Source organism: Zingiber officinale, chromosome 8B (assembly GCF_018446385.1).
Source record: "Zingiber officinale cultivar Zhangliang chromosome 8B, Zo_v1.1, whole genome shotgun sequence".
NCBI lineage: Eukaryota > Viridiplantae > Streptophyta > Magnoliopsida > Zingiberales > Zingiberaceae > Zingiber > Zingiber officinale.
The window spans coordinates 73,959,921-73,975,434 of NC_056001.1; the positions used below are offsets into that span (position 1 = coordinate 73,959,921).

At 38.7% G+C, this 15,514-nt stretch overlaps 1 protein-coding gene and 1 long non-coding RNA gene across 2 annotated transcripts in view; one reads left to right on the forward strand and one right to left on the reverse strand.

Annotated features, from left to right (window-relative positions):
* Window positions 1-9,633, forward strand: part of LOC122014708 — a 28,948-nt gene extending 19,315 nt beyond the window's left edge. Inside the window, exons 7-10 of the mRNA XM_042571089.1 lie at window positions 4,734-5,013; window positions 6,331-6,441; window positions 7,284-7,472; window positions 9,105-9,633. Of these exons, the coding sequence (XP_042427023.1) occupies window positions 4,734-5,013; window positions 6,331-6,441; window positions 7,284-7,472; window positions 9,105-9,449 (925 nt within the window). The 3' untranslated portion in view covers window positions 9,450-9,633. The remainder of the gene's footprint in view (window positions 1-4,733; window positions 5,014-6,330; window positions 6,442-7,283; window positions 7,473-9,104) is intronic.
* Window positions 9,634-14,066: 4,433 nt separating this feature from the next.
* Window positions 14,067-15,217, reverse strand: LOC122016280. Its single transcript, XR_006121100.1, has 3 exons — window positions 14,592-15,217; window positions 14,442-14,501; window positions 14,067-14,126 (listed from the first exon to the last, which is right to left on the reverse strand). It is a non-coding gene; the product is annotated as an uncharacterized LOC122016280 (long non-coding RNA).
* Window positions 15,218-15,514: the final 297 nt, after the last annotated feature.

Here is a 15,514-nt window from a genome sequence, read left to right on the forward strand (position 1 = left end):
GCTTCATTTTCATCGTCTTGATAGCTTTCTATTAACGCGAGACAGAGAAAACCTCAATCTCTGATTCAGACGATGTTTCGTCCCACGTCGTCTTCAGGTTTTTGTATTTGTTCGTTTGGACGGGCTTTTTGTTCTTGCCTTTGTCCTTGTTCTTCAATTTATTGCAGTTGTCTTTAATGTGCCATTCTTCATTGCAGTGATAGCATCTGATTTTTCTTCTCTTTCTACCCTGCAGATGGTTAGTTTTTCTAAATTTAAATAACTTTTTAAATTGATTTACTATCATCGTCGTTTCCTCGCGTCGAAAGAAGATTCTGACTCTTGTTCATCCATCTTCGCCTTGAGGGCAATATTGTGCTTTGGCTCCTTTTTTAAATTTGCACATCTCGATTTATGGGCTTCAAACGTTGAAAATAACTCTTCTAAGATAACAGATTCTAAGTCCTTAGAGATATAGTAGGCATCTACTAATGATGCCCATTTCGTATTTTTAGGGAAAGCATTTAGAGCATATCTTAGCGAATCTTGGTTGCTTACCTTTTCTCTGAGATTTATGAGCCCGGTGATTAGTTCCTTCATTCTCGAGTGAAGATGTGCAACGGTTTCTTTTGCTTCCAATTTTATGTTACTCAGTTGGTTCCTTAGCAGATCTCGTCTCGCGAGCTTGGCTTTGGACGTCCCTTCGTGTAGCTCAAGAACTTCTCTCAAAGTTCTTTTGCTGAGTTGTAGGCTATGTAGCACGGACACCCCTAAAAAAATTTTTTTGGGTGTGTCGGGCACAGACACGACACGCAGATACGCATGTCGGACACGGCAAAAACCGTGTCGTTGACTTTTTCCAAGTTTGACCAGCCAGACACGGCTAGGACACGGTTGAGACACGTTTCCGGACACGTTTGGGCACAATTGTAACAAAATTAAAAATTTCGAGGGTAAAAATGAAAAATAATAAAATTATGAGGACTAATTATTAAAATGAAAAAAAAACCCTAAATTACTCTCCCCACTCCCGATTCCTTTTCTCCATCGCGACAAATTGTTTCACGCTGCGAGACGCGACCATCTCCCCTGTGCTTTCGCCGCGTCGCCTGTTGCTGCTCGAAGAAGTCTGCCACAACTCCACTGCTCGCAGAACCCAGCAGCAGTTCGCTGCTGCTCGCAGAAGCCCAGCAGCCAGCGTCGCCTCTCTGCTCAACAGCGTTGTCGCCGCTGCTTGCAAAAGCCAGGTGTCGCGCAGTCGCCTGCTCAACAGCAGCCCTCGCAGAAGCCAGCAGCAGCCCGGCGCTGCTCACCGTCTCCCTTCGTTGCTCGCAACAACCCACTGTCTCCCGTTGCTGCCCTCTTTCTGCCCAGTGCCCTCTTTCTGGTAAAGTGGTAAGTTTAATTTTTTGTTTTTTCTTTTGAGATCACGAATTTGTTTTTGATTTTGGTACGATTTCTGGTAAGTTTAACAATAGGCTCCCCAGTCCCTGCGTTGCTTCTTATTTCTTAATTGTTATTTCTGCCCGATATGGATGTTTGATTTTTTTTTACAGTTTTACTTGTTTATTTAAGATGTATTTGGTGTATTGCATTTTGTTATGTTTACTTTTTGTTTGTAATGGATATTATGGTTGATCTAATATGAACATGATTTTCTATTATAGGATTTTTAATTTTTAATACGATATATATATATATAATATTTTTTATTTTTTAATAATCGTCGTATCCTAGCCGTATCGTGTCCTATATTTTTAAAATTTTTCGTATCCCCGTATCTGTGTCGTATCCAATACGATACCCGTATCCGTATCCGTGCAACACTGGTTGTAGGCGTCGATCCGGTTGACTTCTTGTGGTGGTAGGACGCTCAGCAGATGCCGTTTGCCACAAAGTCGGCCTACTCCTTCTTCGTCCACTGGTATTCTTCCTTACCTTCGGGTGTTACAAAACCGAACTTTATTATTAAAAGTAATTCAAAATCGATTTTAAAGAATACCTGTATTTTCTTTTTCCAATTCGCGAACTCCCCTTCGAAGTTCGGTGGGTAAATACTTGGTCCGTCCATCGATTTGGTGCTTCGATTGACGGTCAATCCTTCTGAAGCGTCCTTGCTCTGATACCACTTGTTAGGACCCTTGGCGGTCGGTTAGAGGGGGGTGAATAGCCCCTGCACAAATTAAACAAAAATACTTTCCTCAACTTATAACTTAAACAAACACTTGCATAAAAAAGAATAAGGAAACCAAAAAGACAGAGACACAGAAGTTTTTACTTGGTTACAACCGGGGAGGTTGTTAATCCAAGGAAGTGGAGCGTACTAATATCTCCTTCAGGCAGAGAAACCTCTTTACAGCAATGATCGTACAAAAAGATGAAGCTAAACGAAATTAGAAGCGTACAAGTGTTGTTTCTCAAAATGCTTGTTTTTAGCTTCTGGGACCAAGGCTGTATTTATAGCCTTGGTCGGGGCGCCTGGAAGGTTCCAGGCGTCTGGAGTGGGATAAAAACTTATCCCCGATGCAACGGTCAAAGACTACATCGAAATGGCTAAAACTTGGGTTTCGGGTGCCCAGACTGCTCTAGAGCCCCGAAGGGGTTTTGTTGACTTTCTCTGGGCCTCCAGCTTCAGCTCCGCTTGCTTCGGTCCGGGTTTTTCCGCTCGCTTGGGTGATTTCGGCCATCGGGAATAGGGCTCACCCGAACCCAATTTCTGGCCTTCTTGAGCAATCTTCCGCTCCGGCTTTTCGTCCCTCGGAAATGTCGCGTGCCTCCTTCTTGTCCGTCCGCGTACTCTTCCGTAGCACCTCGTCTCTCAGACGCATCGAGCCCGTCGGCTCTCTCCAGTACCGTCCTTCTCGCTAGCTGTGCCTTTTGCTCGACTCCCTGTGCTCCTAAGTTCCTGCACACTTAGACACAAGGTTAAACACAATAGGACCTAACTTAACTTGTTTGATCACATCAAAACTATCTTGGGATACCAACAGATGTGACCTCAATCAAGTACACAATCCTAGTAAGGCTATTGGCCCAACTAGGATTTGACGTCACAAATCACTTACGAAGCGTGGCACGCTTCATTAATAAGTGCCACGCCTCATAAATGTACAATCCTTCGGTATGTGCTTCAATAAATACAGAAGGTTTCCGCGCACTCTCTCTCTCCACGTGGTAAGCGTACTTAGGTTTTAGACTAAGTCAATATCTCAAGTAGATTCACACCTCCTTCGACTGGACTAGAGGGAGAGGCTTGTGACGTCAGATGACGTGGCAGTCAACATAAGGAATGACTTGATAGTGAGAATCACGATCGCAGTCAATGTAAACCTTGCTCAGCCGACTAGCTATAGTGCCTCCTGATCAAGGTCGTCAAGGTCACGATTAATACAAGCCATGGTTCTAGCCGATCGGCAGTTGTACTGTCCGATCAGGTGTTCCTCAAGTCGATCGGGATTCTAGCCGATTGCTAGTTACACCTCCCGATTGGGCGTTCATCAAGTCGATTGGTCTGCTCGGGCATGAACAACATGTTCTCATGTGCCCAAAGGAAATTCTTGAGGTGCTGGTATGACCAATCTCTTGTAGCTAAGTCACTAACCAGGAAACATATACCTTCTTTAATTAGGGGAAATGTTGTTTTGACACTATTTCTGTGAGTTAATGCCGCCTACATTAAATACCTATTATTAATTGTTTAGTGCATGGGGAAAAGTAAAACAATAGTCTCCTTCATTAATTATGCATCTATTATAGCTTCATTAAATACATAGAAGAAGAATAAACAAAGATCCTCTATACTTAATGCAACATCATTAATAAGAGGAAGAAGAAGAGTCCACAAGAAAGGTATAAAAGGATAACTTCTCTTCTAAAGAGGGGATCGATCTTGGGGGTTGTCCCTGACGACAATCTCTTCAAGAATGGTCAAATTTCTTACGAGTAAGCCGGCGAGTAAGCTTTGAGGATCTTGGAGCATGATCAACCTACATGAGTGTTTGCTTCAATAAATCTTGGGGTCAATTCCTAGTGGGTGCAAAATGTCTCATTGAGTGCTTGACCTCCCTCATACAAAGGGCCGCTCTGCTAGGGCAAAATACCTTCCGTGATTTACCTTTTCGTATCTTGTCGCGGGGCCAGCGATACTGAACCGCTTGAGGTGAGTGATATCATCTTTTACTTGACATTACCCATGCACTTATGCATACTTATCATGATGTAGATTTTTCGTTGATTCTCTTGATGATCAATTCTCTACCTATATATTTCCTATCTTCCTTTGCAATAATCTAGTTAGGAGCTCCAAGAATAGTGTTGCTCCAGTACCGCCAATCACACTATAAAGTCGGCTTAATTCCTTCTAAATTGCAAATATTCTGGTTGGCTTACTCTTTTGTGCAACACCCTTGTACCCTTGCAGGCATTGTCTTGTTGTGAATCCATTCCAGTTTACCTCTTCCATTCCAAACTGAACATTTTATTTCCACAGTCAAGTTTGAGCGGGCCATCATAACAACTAATAGTGACTGTAAATAAATCATGTCATGCGTTCAAGTTATCATACCTAATAGAGGTGGTTATGCATAAATCTGTAACAATATTACTCTATATAAGCATGCATGGACATTCCCCAAGGTTAAATCAGCAGACCACTGCTCAATCTATGCTCTTGACAAGGGCTGTTGACTTATTTGCGCACGTCAACTCTCACTGGGCCTTCAAGTATTGTAATTTTGATTTGTAACTTATTACAGCTTTCAAGAGTTTGGAAGTGTTAACTCAGCTACTTCTCTTAAGAGTCCAATCAGGGTATCTCTAGAGTACCTCATGAATTGTGCAAGTGAAGAGAAGGAAGATTCAAACTATATATTCCAAAAAGAGGGTCTGCAACTACTCTCAAAATCTAAAACTGCTATTGTTTTGATTGTAAATGAAGAGGGAAACAATAGAGAAGCTATTGAGACAAATGGAGTTTCTAAATCTTCTCTTAGCAAGTTTGAGAATGTGCTTCTTGGATGCAGTAAGTTTTGGAAGGTGAGATATCTGATACTTTTCTCATGTATCATTTTGATTTCCATTGTTTCATATTCTCTTATTCATGAATTTATCCTTTTTTGCATACTTCTGTCCTGGTTATAATGTTGTGCAACAAGGTTTAAACTTTAAACTAGTACTTAAAATATCCATCTCTTGTGGCTGACCTGTTTCGTATGTCTCTTCAAAGTTATAACTTTGGTATGTGCAAATTTTTGTACATGGAGATATGCAGAGTTGAATTTTCCAATGATGTTTGCCTAAGTATGATCTACCAATTTGAACCTGAAATCTAAGAACTTTTTTTTTCTACCCTCTAAAATAAATCATTTCTACAAGAAACTTTTCTAACATTGGAAAAAAATTGATGTTTAACAGGAATCTAGCAGCCCTGAAAAATATATTCAACAAATACATCCATTATGTAAAATGTAATTCTGGGTTGGTGCTCATTGCTCAACTTTGTTTAGTTAAAAGGATTATGGTCAACATTCAAAATTTTCATATTAATTTATCTGACTGTTTTGTAGGCAAACCTATTCAATTTTGCAGAAGAATAATAACTTTATTCCTTTAAAAGACTGATTTGTTATGTGCATGACTTTAAACACACGACTTCCTTAAATAATAATATTACCTACTTGCGTAGTGTAAAGAAAATGCTGTTTCCTGTCTGAAAAAAACTTTGATTTTGTCATGAAGTTGTCTGTTTCTCTTTATACTACACAAGTATACCATACTCCTGTGACATGATATAATGGAAAAGTTGGATGAACGTGTATGCACTGATATTGGTGAAGAAATGCAGGAAGGTATACTTTTTAAATTCATTGATCGCCTGCCTGCCTGCCCCTTTCTAGGAGAAATACTTGAAGGTAGTTATTGAATTAGGATACTGCGACAAATAATCTGTTGTAGTTTAGAATAGGTTGTATTATACTTGAAAGACAAATACTTGGATTTTTCTGATGGTCGTATTGAAGTTATAAATTTGTATTGCATTAGCTCATCAAAACTCGTTTTGCATTAACTTATCCATATATTGATCCATATTAATGCGCCCAAAACCTTGGTGGATCAGTTCATTCATCTTAATTTGCATTGTTTTTCTTTTTTCTCATATATATTGAAATGATACCAATCTTTTGTTATTAGAAAAATGTATTTGAATTCATTATTATTTTTTTACTGGGTTGTTTTTTGCACCTTTCTTTTTGCGGTTTCGTGGGAAATCATATTGAATCAAAATCAATATCAACATGCTTTTACACCACATTTGACTGATGGTTTGATATTTTTTTTTTGTTTGCATATCAGGTAGAAGAAGATAAGACTGCTCCTCTCATTGTGGTTTCTCCAGCTCATTTAATCAATTCCTATGAAAAATGTTTACAGGACAATAACTATTTTGGCATGAACAGTGAGAAGGTAATGTCTTTTCTAGCTCTCGTTTGCACTTGGTAAGCCCTTAGGATCTTTATAAGATGCTCTTTACAGCATATAGCTCATTGTTTCTTTTGCACTTTGGTAGGTTCTTAGGATCTTCATGAGATTAGCTCTTTATGGCTTATAGCTCACCTGCTTCTTTGTTACGTCAGTTGGAACTTATTATCATTATGGATAGGTTCTTTATGTTTTATAGCTCACTGTTTCCTTTTTTACTTTGGTTGAAACTTAGGATGTTTATGAGATTGACCATTTATGGCTTATACGTCAGTATTTCTTTTAGCTTTAGTAGGAACTTAGGATTTTCATGAGGTTGACCCTTTATGGTTAGCACCTTATGATTTCTTTTTTCTTCTTCTTTACTTTAGTTGAACAGATTGAAACTCATTCAATTTGACCAAATTTATCGGCACACTTGTTCAGTTTATCTGAAGTGACTACCATTCTTATTCCTTTGGCTCAATCTGACTGCATGCTTCGTGACTCAAAGTGAAATTCTTTATGAGTAACAGTCTTAAAGAAAAAAAAAATACATTCTAAACCATGAAAAGTGAAGTTCTTAACATAGTTAATAAAAAATTAAATTTTCTTAGATTGGTTATTTTCCAAGTCCGAGGTAGTTCCTTTCTTTCCATTAGTGACCCTGTATGGGCCTTCTCAATTTGGTAGGTTAACACAACGTATACCACACAGGTCTTGGCAGATTTTCCTTTAGTATTGACTTGTGTTATTACTTTTGTTGTTTAAAGGTTTTGAGTTTTGACTGTATGATTAACGTAATGAATGATGTGCTGACAGGGTGATGTTTGTTCTCTCGGTTTCAGGTTTGGTTCTTAGAAGAAGTACAATTACCAATTGTAAGCATGCCTGTAGATCAAAATAGCAGCAAGATTCTCTTGAAGTCTTTATGGGAACTACTAGAAGCACCCATTGGTTCTGGAGGATTTTTCAGATTATTGTTATCAAACAATATACTGGCTCAGCTGTGTGAAATAGGTGTTGAATTTGTCGAGGTTTGACAATCATTTCTCTAACCCTTTTAAGTGCTATACTTAAACCTTTTTTGGATCATTATTTAAAATCATCTTGGAATCATAGAATCTAGAGAGACAAGTACTCACCTATGGCATATACTGAATGGCCACATGTTCATGGCATTAAACAAACAATTGTACATTGAATGCTAAAACATATTAGTCCCAAGTACTGTCAATTGTCTTACCTAATCATCATATATCAATAAGCCTATCCTTTTCAGAGGAAACTGGAGGAAAATTCTACAGTCAAGAAGCTTATCCTGGATTCTGACCATTCCTTTTGTGAACTTTGCTCCTATTTTTCAAATAAGAGATTATTTTGTATCTTATAGAAGGTGGTCCTTGATCTCAAATAAGATCCAATGCCTTTGCCAATAGTATGATCAAGATAGAGGCCAGAGTCATTTGTTTATTTTGCAAAAGAATATTTTGAATTCCAGATGCTTAAACCATGATAAGGCTTTTAGAAAGGTCATGATTATCAATGTTTAGATCAATCTGGCGTGCTTTAGGAGATTTTTTGATATTGGCGTGCTCAAATCATTACCTATGTACAATTGTTCTAAATGAGGTGAGTGGATGTAGAAAAGTTCCATGTATATGCTGTTTGTTGACGCTAGTATGTGTTCTTAACTTAAGCAAATAGGAACGAATCAAAACAGAGACAAAGGTGATAAGTGATTACTCTAACTGATTAAGTGTTGACAGAAAAAAAGATATGTACCAACAAATAATGTGGCTAAGAGAGATAAGGATCTTGTTTGCAATTCTGATGTTGCTAGAATAAGGTAAATTAGAAATGTGAAATATTTATTTTGGTCTCAATAAAAAATCACAAAACACACCAATTAAATCTTGGGCCAGTTTTAGGGGAGACAGGAATGTAAAATAACTGAAAATTTAGAGGAAGGATATGAAGTCACATATACCCCTTCCACTTGGATTGTCTCCTTAACCTGTAACCATTTTTGGAAACAGAAAGCTGTACTTGCAGCAACAAATTGAATGTTAAAACACTTTTCTCCTCCCTCTCTCTCTCACATACAAAACATTCACATACTCCATTTGCGATGTTATCCCAGATTTAATTTTGCATGTTTCGCCTTTTGCCTTCTTCCACTGGAGTAGGAATAGGGTTGCCAAAATCATTTTTTCTTCAAGGAAACTTGGCTGAGATTATAATCCTTGGGTATTGGTTTAGTAATGTTTTGAAAACTTATTGTCAATGTACTATAATCACCAATTGTTGATTCACTCATATTGTTCAAATGTTTAAAGTTCCTTTGCTTACTTGCTCGGTCATGCATCATTCAATAAAAGATTTGGCTGGGATTATGTCTGAAGCAGTCCAAGTAGTGTGATTTTTGTTTGAACTGGAGTTTCTTGTTCTTTTTGAGTCACCTGGTTCGAGGCTGGATTCCTAGCTTTGGTTCAGATTATATTTCATAATGGTTTCCTACCTATTATCATTCATGCAGTCGCTCAATCTTAGGATTTGAATCTAGTGTCTCGTTAGATACATTGAACAAAAAAAATTTCATCTTGTCTGCGATTTAAATACCAAAACGATTCTGTAAGTGCTTATTCTCAGTTTAATTGGTTCCACAGGTCTGCAGTTTGAATGATAGGGCAACAGGTGGGCATCCCTTATTCTTTGGGTTAGTCAGTTCCCTTAGAGCAGATGTAGGGATCAAAGTGTTTGAGAACAGCAGAGGGGAGGAGGAATTCGACATTATATTTTCCATGAGGCTTTTGAACAGAATAGCCGGACGAGTAGATAAACTCCAGTTTCTTGCAAGTCCAGAGCAGCATGTGCATTTTAACCAGGACAGAAATGAGTTGGCCACAAGGTATCCGGATGCACCTAATTCCTACAGGTTCCGATGCTCGATATACGACTCCTTGAACAATTGCTCAGAGGATGAGATATGTGTCATGGAGATCTTTGAATAAATCTGTGAACAAGGTCGGAGTGATCATGCTTACGGAGACTGAAGCTCCTTGGTTTTGGGGCAAAACAGTGTAATTTTAAATACAATGGATGAGTTCTTAGGAGCACTAAAGCTACATTGGTGGTAATAATCTGTATCTTCACCTCTTTATTTGAATTAATTAGAAATATGGTAGTTTTATTTTACATTTTGTTAAAAGTTATTTGACTTAATTTTCTAAATCCAATATTTAAAAAAAAACGATAGATTGTGCTGAACCTGATCCACATATAATAATTATAGAAATATGGTGATAGGGTTATATATATGTATATACAAAGCCGTTACCATATGGGACTTATAATACGTGCCTGTGCGCGATGGCTCCATTGGCTTGTGTGCGTGGCTTTTCTTTGGCGTGCGTGTTTTTCACATAACACGTTTTACTTTTCTTTTGCTTTTGCATTTTTCACATAATACATTCGTCTTCGCAACCAAAGCCGGTCTCTTTCATCAAACCTTTGTAGGGAACCTAGGACAATCCTATTTCACTGTACTTGCTCCTCTGATGCTCCTCGCTCTCAGATCCTCGTACGGTTGTGAAGCTTCTAAATTCTTGAGCTTCTCATTGTCTCTCTCATCAAACATCTGAAGAGAAGCTAGGGCAACATTATTTCTCCATCGCGATCCCATCCTCGTCCCTCTGATATTCCTCACTCTTAGATCCTCATCCGGCCGCGAAGCTTCTAGATCCTCGCGCCCCTCACCACCCCATCTTAGGGTTTCCTATGGGATGCCATCCTTCAAGGCTGCCGACCTCTAGCCACCGCAACCCCTCTCCGTGACTCCTTATCTTTCCTGGGTCCCTCTTCTACTTCCCATTGCTCATCGTTTCTCTCTCTTCCCATCTTTGGGCTCAATGTATTCTATAAAAATCATGTTGGTTATGGTCATTCTCATTTTTATTTCCATGAGCCTTTAGAGGATGAATTCTTCTAGCCTGTTCCTGAAAATCCTCCATGAGCAAAGATTGTCCATGATAATTACATTTTTCTAATGACACTAGTTTTCTTGTTGTGTATAATTTAGCCATGAATTAGTTGGTCACAACATAGTGCTTTAATTTGATTAGTTAAAACATATAATATAATGACCACATGTTAAAGTTGTAATATTTATAATTTATCTGCATGAACAAATTATAAACTATTTATTTATTTATTTATTTTTATTTTCTACCAATGAAGTGTTATGAATGATGTTCCTTAATCAAAATGAGGTGTTATGAATGTTCTTCAAAAAATGAAGTGTTATGAATGAAATTTAGTTAATAATAACACCGTGCAACTATACCAATTATAGGAATTGAGAGGTTGGAAATTCAATTGTATAAGGTGGGAAAGGTTATGATTTTGTCTATAGGATGCATTAATATTATACCAATCAATTATTTATGCAATTCCTCTAAAGTTGACATGTCTTATATGCACATAGTAAATTTATTAGTTTAACGGTAATATCGATGCACTCGACTGGTGAGTTTTGTGACAGACTATATTTTCTATAAAATATGCACAAACATTTTAACCGTCATCAATTATGAGAATTCAAAGCTCAAATATCATTTTAATTTACTTTTATGTCTATTTGTTTTAGAATTTGTGAAATTTGGATTTGAACGTCTTTTTCTTTCATAACTTATATTCTTTTGGTTCTACAATTACAGAAAACTTACAAAACTTCAACTCTATATATACAATCCATGATAAATCATTTCATTTAAGTTCTAATATTTTGTTTATATAAGATTTTGGATATTGTTTTAATGTAGGGAAAAACATATGTTGTATTTGTTTGACATGAACCGATAATTTATGAAATGTGGGAAGAAGCTTCTGATCATGTTATTGGCTTTAAGGGCTATACACAACTTTTAAAAGTAGAGAGGAGACACAAAAAACTTTTGACACATAGATAAGAAATCTGCATGAACTTCCTTTGCCTCTAGTCAAAATAAAATATCATGTGCAACTTCAAGTTAAAAGTAAGTTCAAATTTAAAGAGAAAACTTTGAAAACTAAAAAAATTATTAAGTTGAAAGATGTATTGAAAGAGATAGGCATAAGTTGGATTCTCTTCTGATCAGTGATGATAATGATGATGATTAGACATGTTTCAAGTTGTTATATAAGTTGAATTTCACACATTGATTTTATTTTGAGTGGTTGCAAGTGTTGTATCGAAATTAAAACGATGATTTAATCTAAATTGTTTTATCTAAGTTGTTACAAGTAATATGATTAAGTTGCGGATTTTGCAAAATGCAGGAGGTATTACAAGTGCACTAACATGGGATGTGCTTGAAAGTCATATTCAAAGAGCTTCCTCAAATGCTTAAGTTGCCATTATATACAGTTAATTTTTGCATATTGAAAGTGCAGTTGATCCTATTCTCTGTGCAAGAACTTTAGTGTGTTTACATTCTTTCAATAATCGTGTTTCACTTAGCTAATGACCCTTCGACCATTCAAATTATGCCTCACCATCTAGGTCGACACAACTAGTAATTATCACACATCAAGTTTGCCTACCCTTGTGAGCATTGCATAGCGAAGCCCAATTCTCAATATCAATTGCACAACCATTTAAAAGCTCACCAACCTTGCTAAACTCACACATTAGATTATTACCTCAGCTAAACATAAAATAAGACTAAACATGATCAAACTCCTCAGGAACCATCTCCATCCAACTCATGTCCTCATATTACTCTCTGTCACGCCCCGAGGGAGTCCCTGTCCGAAGAAATTTCGGCAGCACCTCCCCTGTACGGGTGACAATCTGAAGCAATTCTACATACAAAATATACATCAGCCACAAACGGCTGGAATATACACACAACCACGCAGTTTATATCATCAGCCCACTCGGCTGGAACAAAATAAACAACCACGCAGTTATATATATATTTAACAGCCTACACAGCTGTACTAACACCAAAAACACAGCGGAAAAAGATAACACATACAACCCAAAACGAAAACTGCTAGCCGGCTAGGCTTACACAATAAACAAAGCAACATTTCCAGAAACAAAACCGAAACACAGAACCAAAAACTCACATATCATATACCATGATAAAACAGCAAAAAGACAGCGACATGTCTTCTGATGAGACGCGGGGACCAGCAAACAGGATGCTCCAAGCGACACCATAAATAACCTGGTACCTGAAAAATATAGTGTCCACGGGGGGTGAGTTCAAAAACTCAGCGAATACCAATAGACATGCCTAGTAAGATATATCTAACAGCAATAAACATGGAATACAGCTTCCGAATAATATATAGGAAATATACAAAACTGAAAAGTAACCAAGGAAGCTGTACTCACCAGGAACTCCTATCCTGAACTAAAGGGTCATCAAACCGATACGCAGTATGTCTCCTGTATGCATGTCAAACAAATGCATCCACCAAAATGCAGCATATAAGTGCAGCAAACACAAACAAATAAATACAATCAATGCATGTGATGACCGTGCACTCTAACATCACTGCTCCTGAACAGTGACCGAGTGTACGAGTACTCCTGTCCTCCGACCCCAAATCATAAATGGGGAGCTCAATGCTCATCTCCCTGACACGACGACGGGAGGATATCTCACGCCACCACCGAGTCACCGACCAACGGAGCCAAACAGTCCACCATCTGCCGGCTACCACGCCGCTACACTAAATGCCGGTGAGCTAAACAGAAGGAATCTCTGCCGGCTACCACGCTGAGTCACCTGACCAACGGAGCCAAACAGCAGAACCGCCACACACCTGCCTGATAAACCACTAATCCATGAGTGGTGGTGTGTGCAGTACATGTAACTGGCGATGGGCTCAACCATAGTGGAGCCGACAATCGCACAGCATGCAATCATGATGCATGACACTAAGCATAGCAAAACTGATCAACATAACCATATCCATATATACAAAATGAGTACTGTAAAATCGATAGTCACATACCAAGATCTAGAGTACACAGGTCAGATAGAATATCAAAAAAACCTATGTCCCGAACATAATAAGTATGGAATATCTTGATCAGCATAGAAAAATCCATATATACATAATATGAGTACCACAGTATCAGTAGGTCAAATCCACAGATCTAGGGTATACAGGTCCTCTATGGTATAACAACCTAGATCCTAAACCTATCCCCCTTCCATAGCATATGTACCAACAATATGCACAGATCAAAGCCACAAGGTCTAGGTACACGAATCATATATGATATACTAATAGAAATACACAATCCAGGCATGGCATAAAAACCTAAGTATCAGATAATTTGGATACACATGCCAGAAACAAAAATCCAGAGCCTAGTCCTAACCTCGGTAAAGCATGGTATGTCACTCTAGAAACTAAGATACTAATGGTAATAAAGTACTCATGGCAACAAGATACTCATGGTAACAAATCATGAGATATAAGTACGGATACTTCACAGGCGACAAATTTAACATGCTATGGATATCAAACAGTGACATACCAAAGGCAAACATGTTCATTGCTTGTAGTTATAAAATACTATGCATATCCAATGACAATATCATAAAAGATAAGTCAAGAGGTACTCGCCTCCAATGTAGATCGTGTTGTATGTCCTCTAATCAGAGCTCTTGTCTCAAATCAAAACCCTGAAATAAATATACAATCAACACTTAGGTTTATCGTAGATCGGATAATGCAAGCCGAAACCTTAATGAATCCAATCTTATGACCTCACCCTTTTCTTCCAAAACTCATCCAACACCTGATAATCATTTTCTGTTAACATAATCCACCTTAACAATTCCTCAAATAAATGATTACTAATGAATCTAAATCTGTAACTAAACTCTAGTTAAATCCACAACCGGAAATGAAATCAAATCTCCAATCTCAATAGATTAATAAATTCAAAATCAATTAAAGATTATCAACTAGATGTCCAATCGGATTCAGTTCCTTACCCAAACAAACATCCAACTTCCTTCTTCCCAACCTTGCTAGTTGATCCACATCACACAACCCTGCAGAAAAGAACCTTACTGTTGGAATTAAACGAATCAAGAACAAGACCAAGCAATGGAGTTTACGGATCAAACATCAACCCAACTCACCTTGCCGTTACCTTACTTAAACCCCATTACTCTGAAAAGGAGATGGAGCCTAGGTCACAAGAGAGGTCGGTGGCACTTGCCAGAAGCGAAGAGAACGACTACCGGCACTAGTGCAGAGAGGAACATCACCATCGCTCCAATTCAGAGGCACGAGGAGGAAGGAGGAAAAGGAGGGAGTCACGGTCGGCCGGCTAGGGCTCACAGACAGCGGCGCTCAGCCTCATCTTGTCACTGTAATCTCGGCTCGGGCAGAGAGAAGAGCGGCTGTGAAGACGGCTAGGGCACCGGTGCTAGGCAGGGGGACGAGCTCGGCCGGCAGTGGCTCGGGGAATTCGGTGGCTGGCGGCTGGGGCACAAGAGGAAGATGGCCGCCGGAAATCGGGTGGTGCCGACCGATCAAGTCGACGTCGTTGGAGGGGAGAGGGAGGCAGCGACGCTAGGGATGAGGAACGGCTCGGCCGGCGGTGGCTCGTGCTCGCCGGCGCTTGGGCAAGGATAGAGGAGAAGGAAACTGCCGGCGCTAGGAGGTTAGGGCACGGGATGAGTTCGGCGGAGGAGAAGAGGAATGGCACGCCGGGGAGGTTTGGGGCACGACGACAGAAGAGGAGAAAAATAAAATAAAGAAAAAAGAAAACAAAAAGGAAAAATGAAACTTTTCCTTGCTTAAATTGGGTAACCTAAACAGGCTTTCCCCGGGCCCTGTTTCTGTCCCCGTAAACTCGTCCATACGAGCTCCGAAAAATTACTGAAAAATTTCTAAAAATTCCAGAAAATTCCCTTATCATTATTCGCCATTTTCCCGGTATTTTACACTCTCATTCCTAACCAAACTCTCATGCATCCAACTCCTAGCAAATAATGTTTTAACATCAGAGAGTGACATGCATTCAATTCCTGATTTTGCCTGATCATCTTGATCTGAT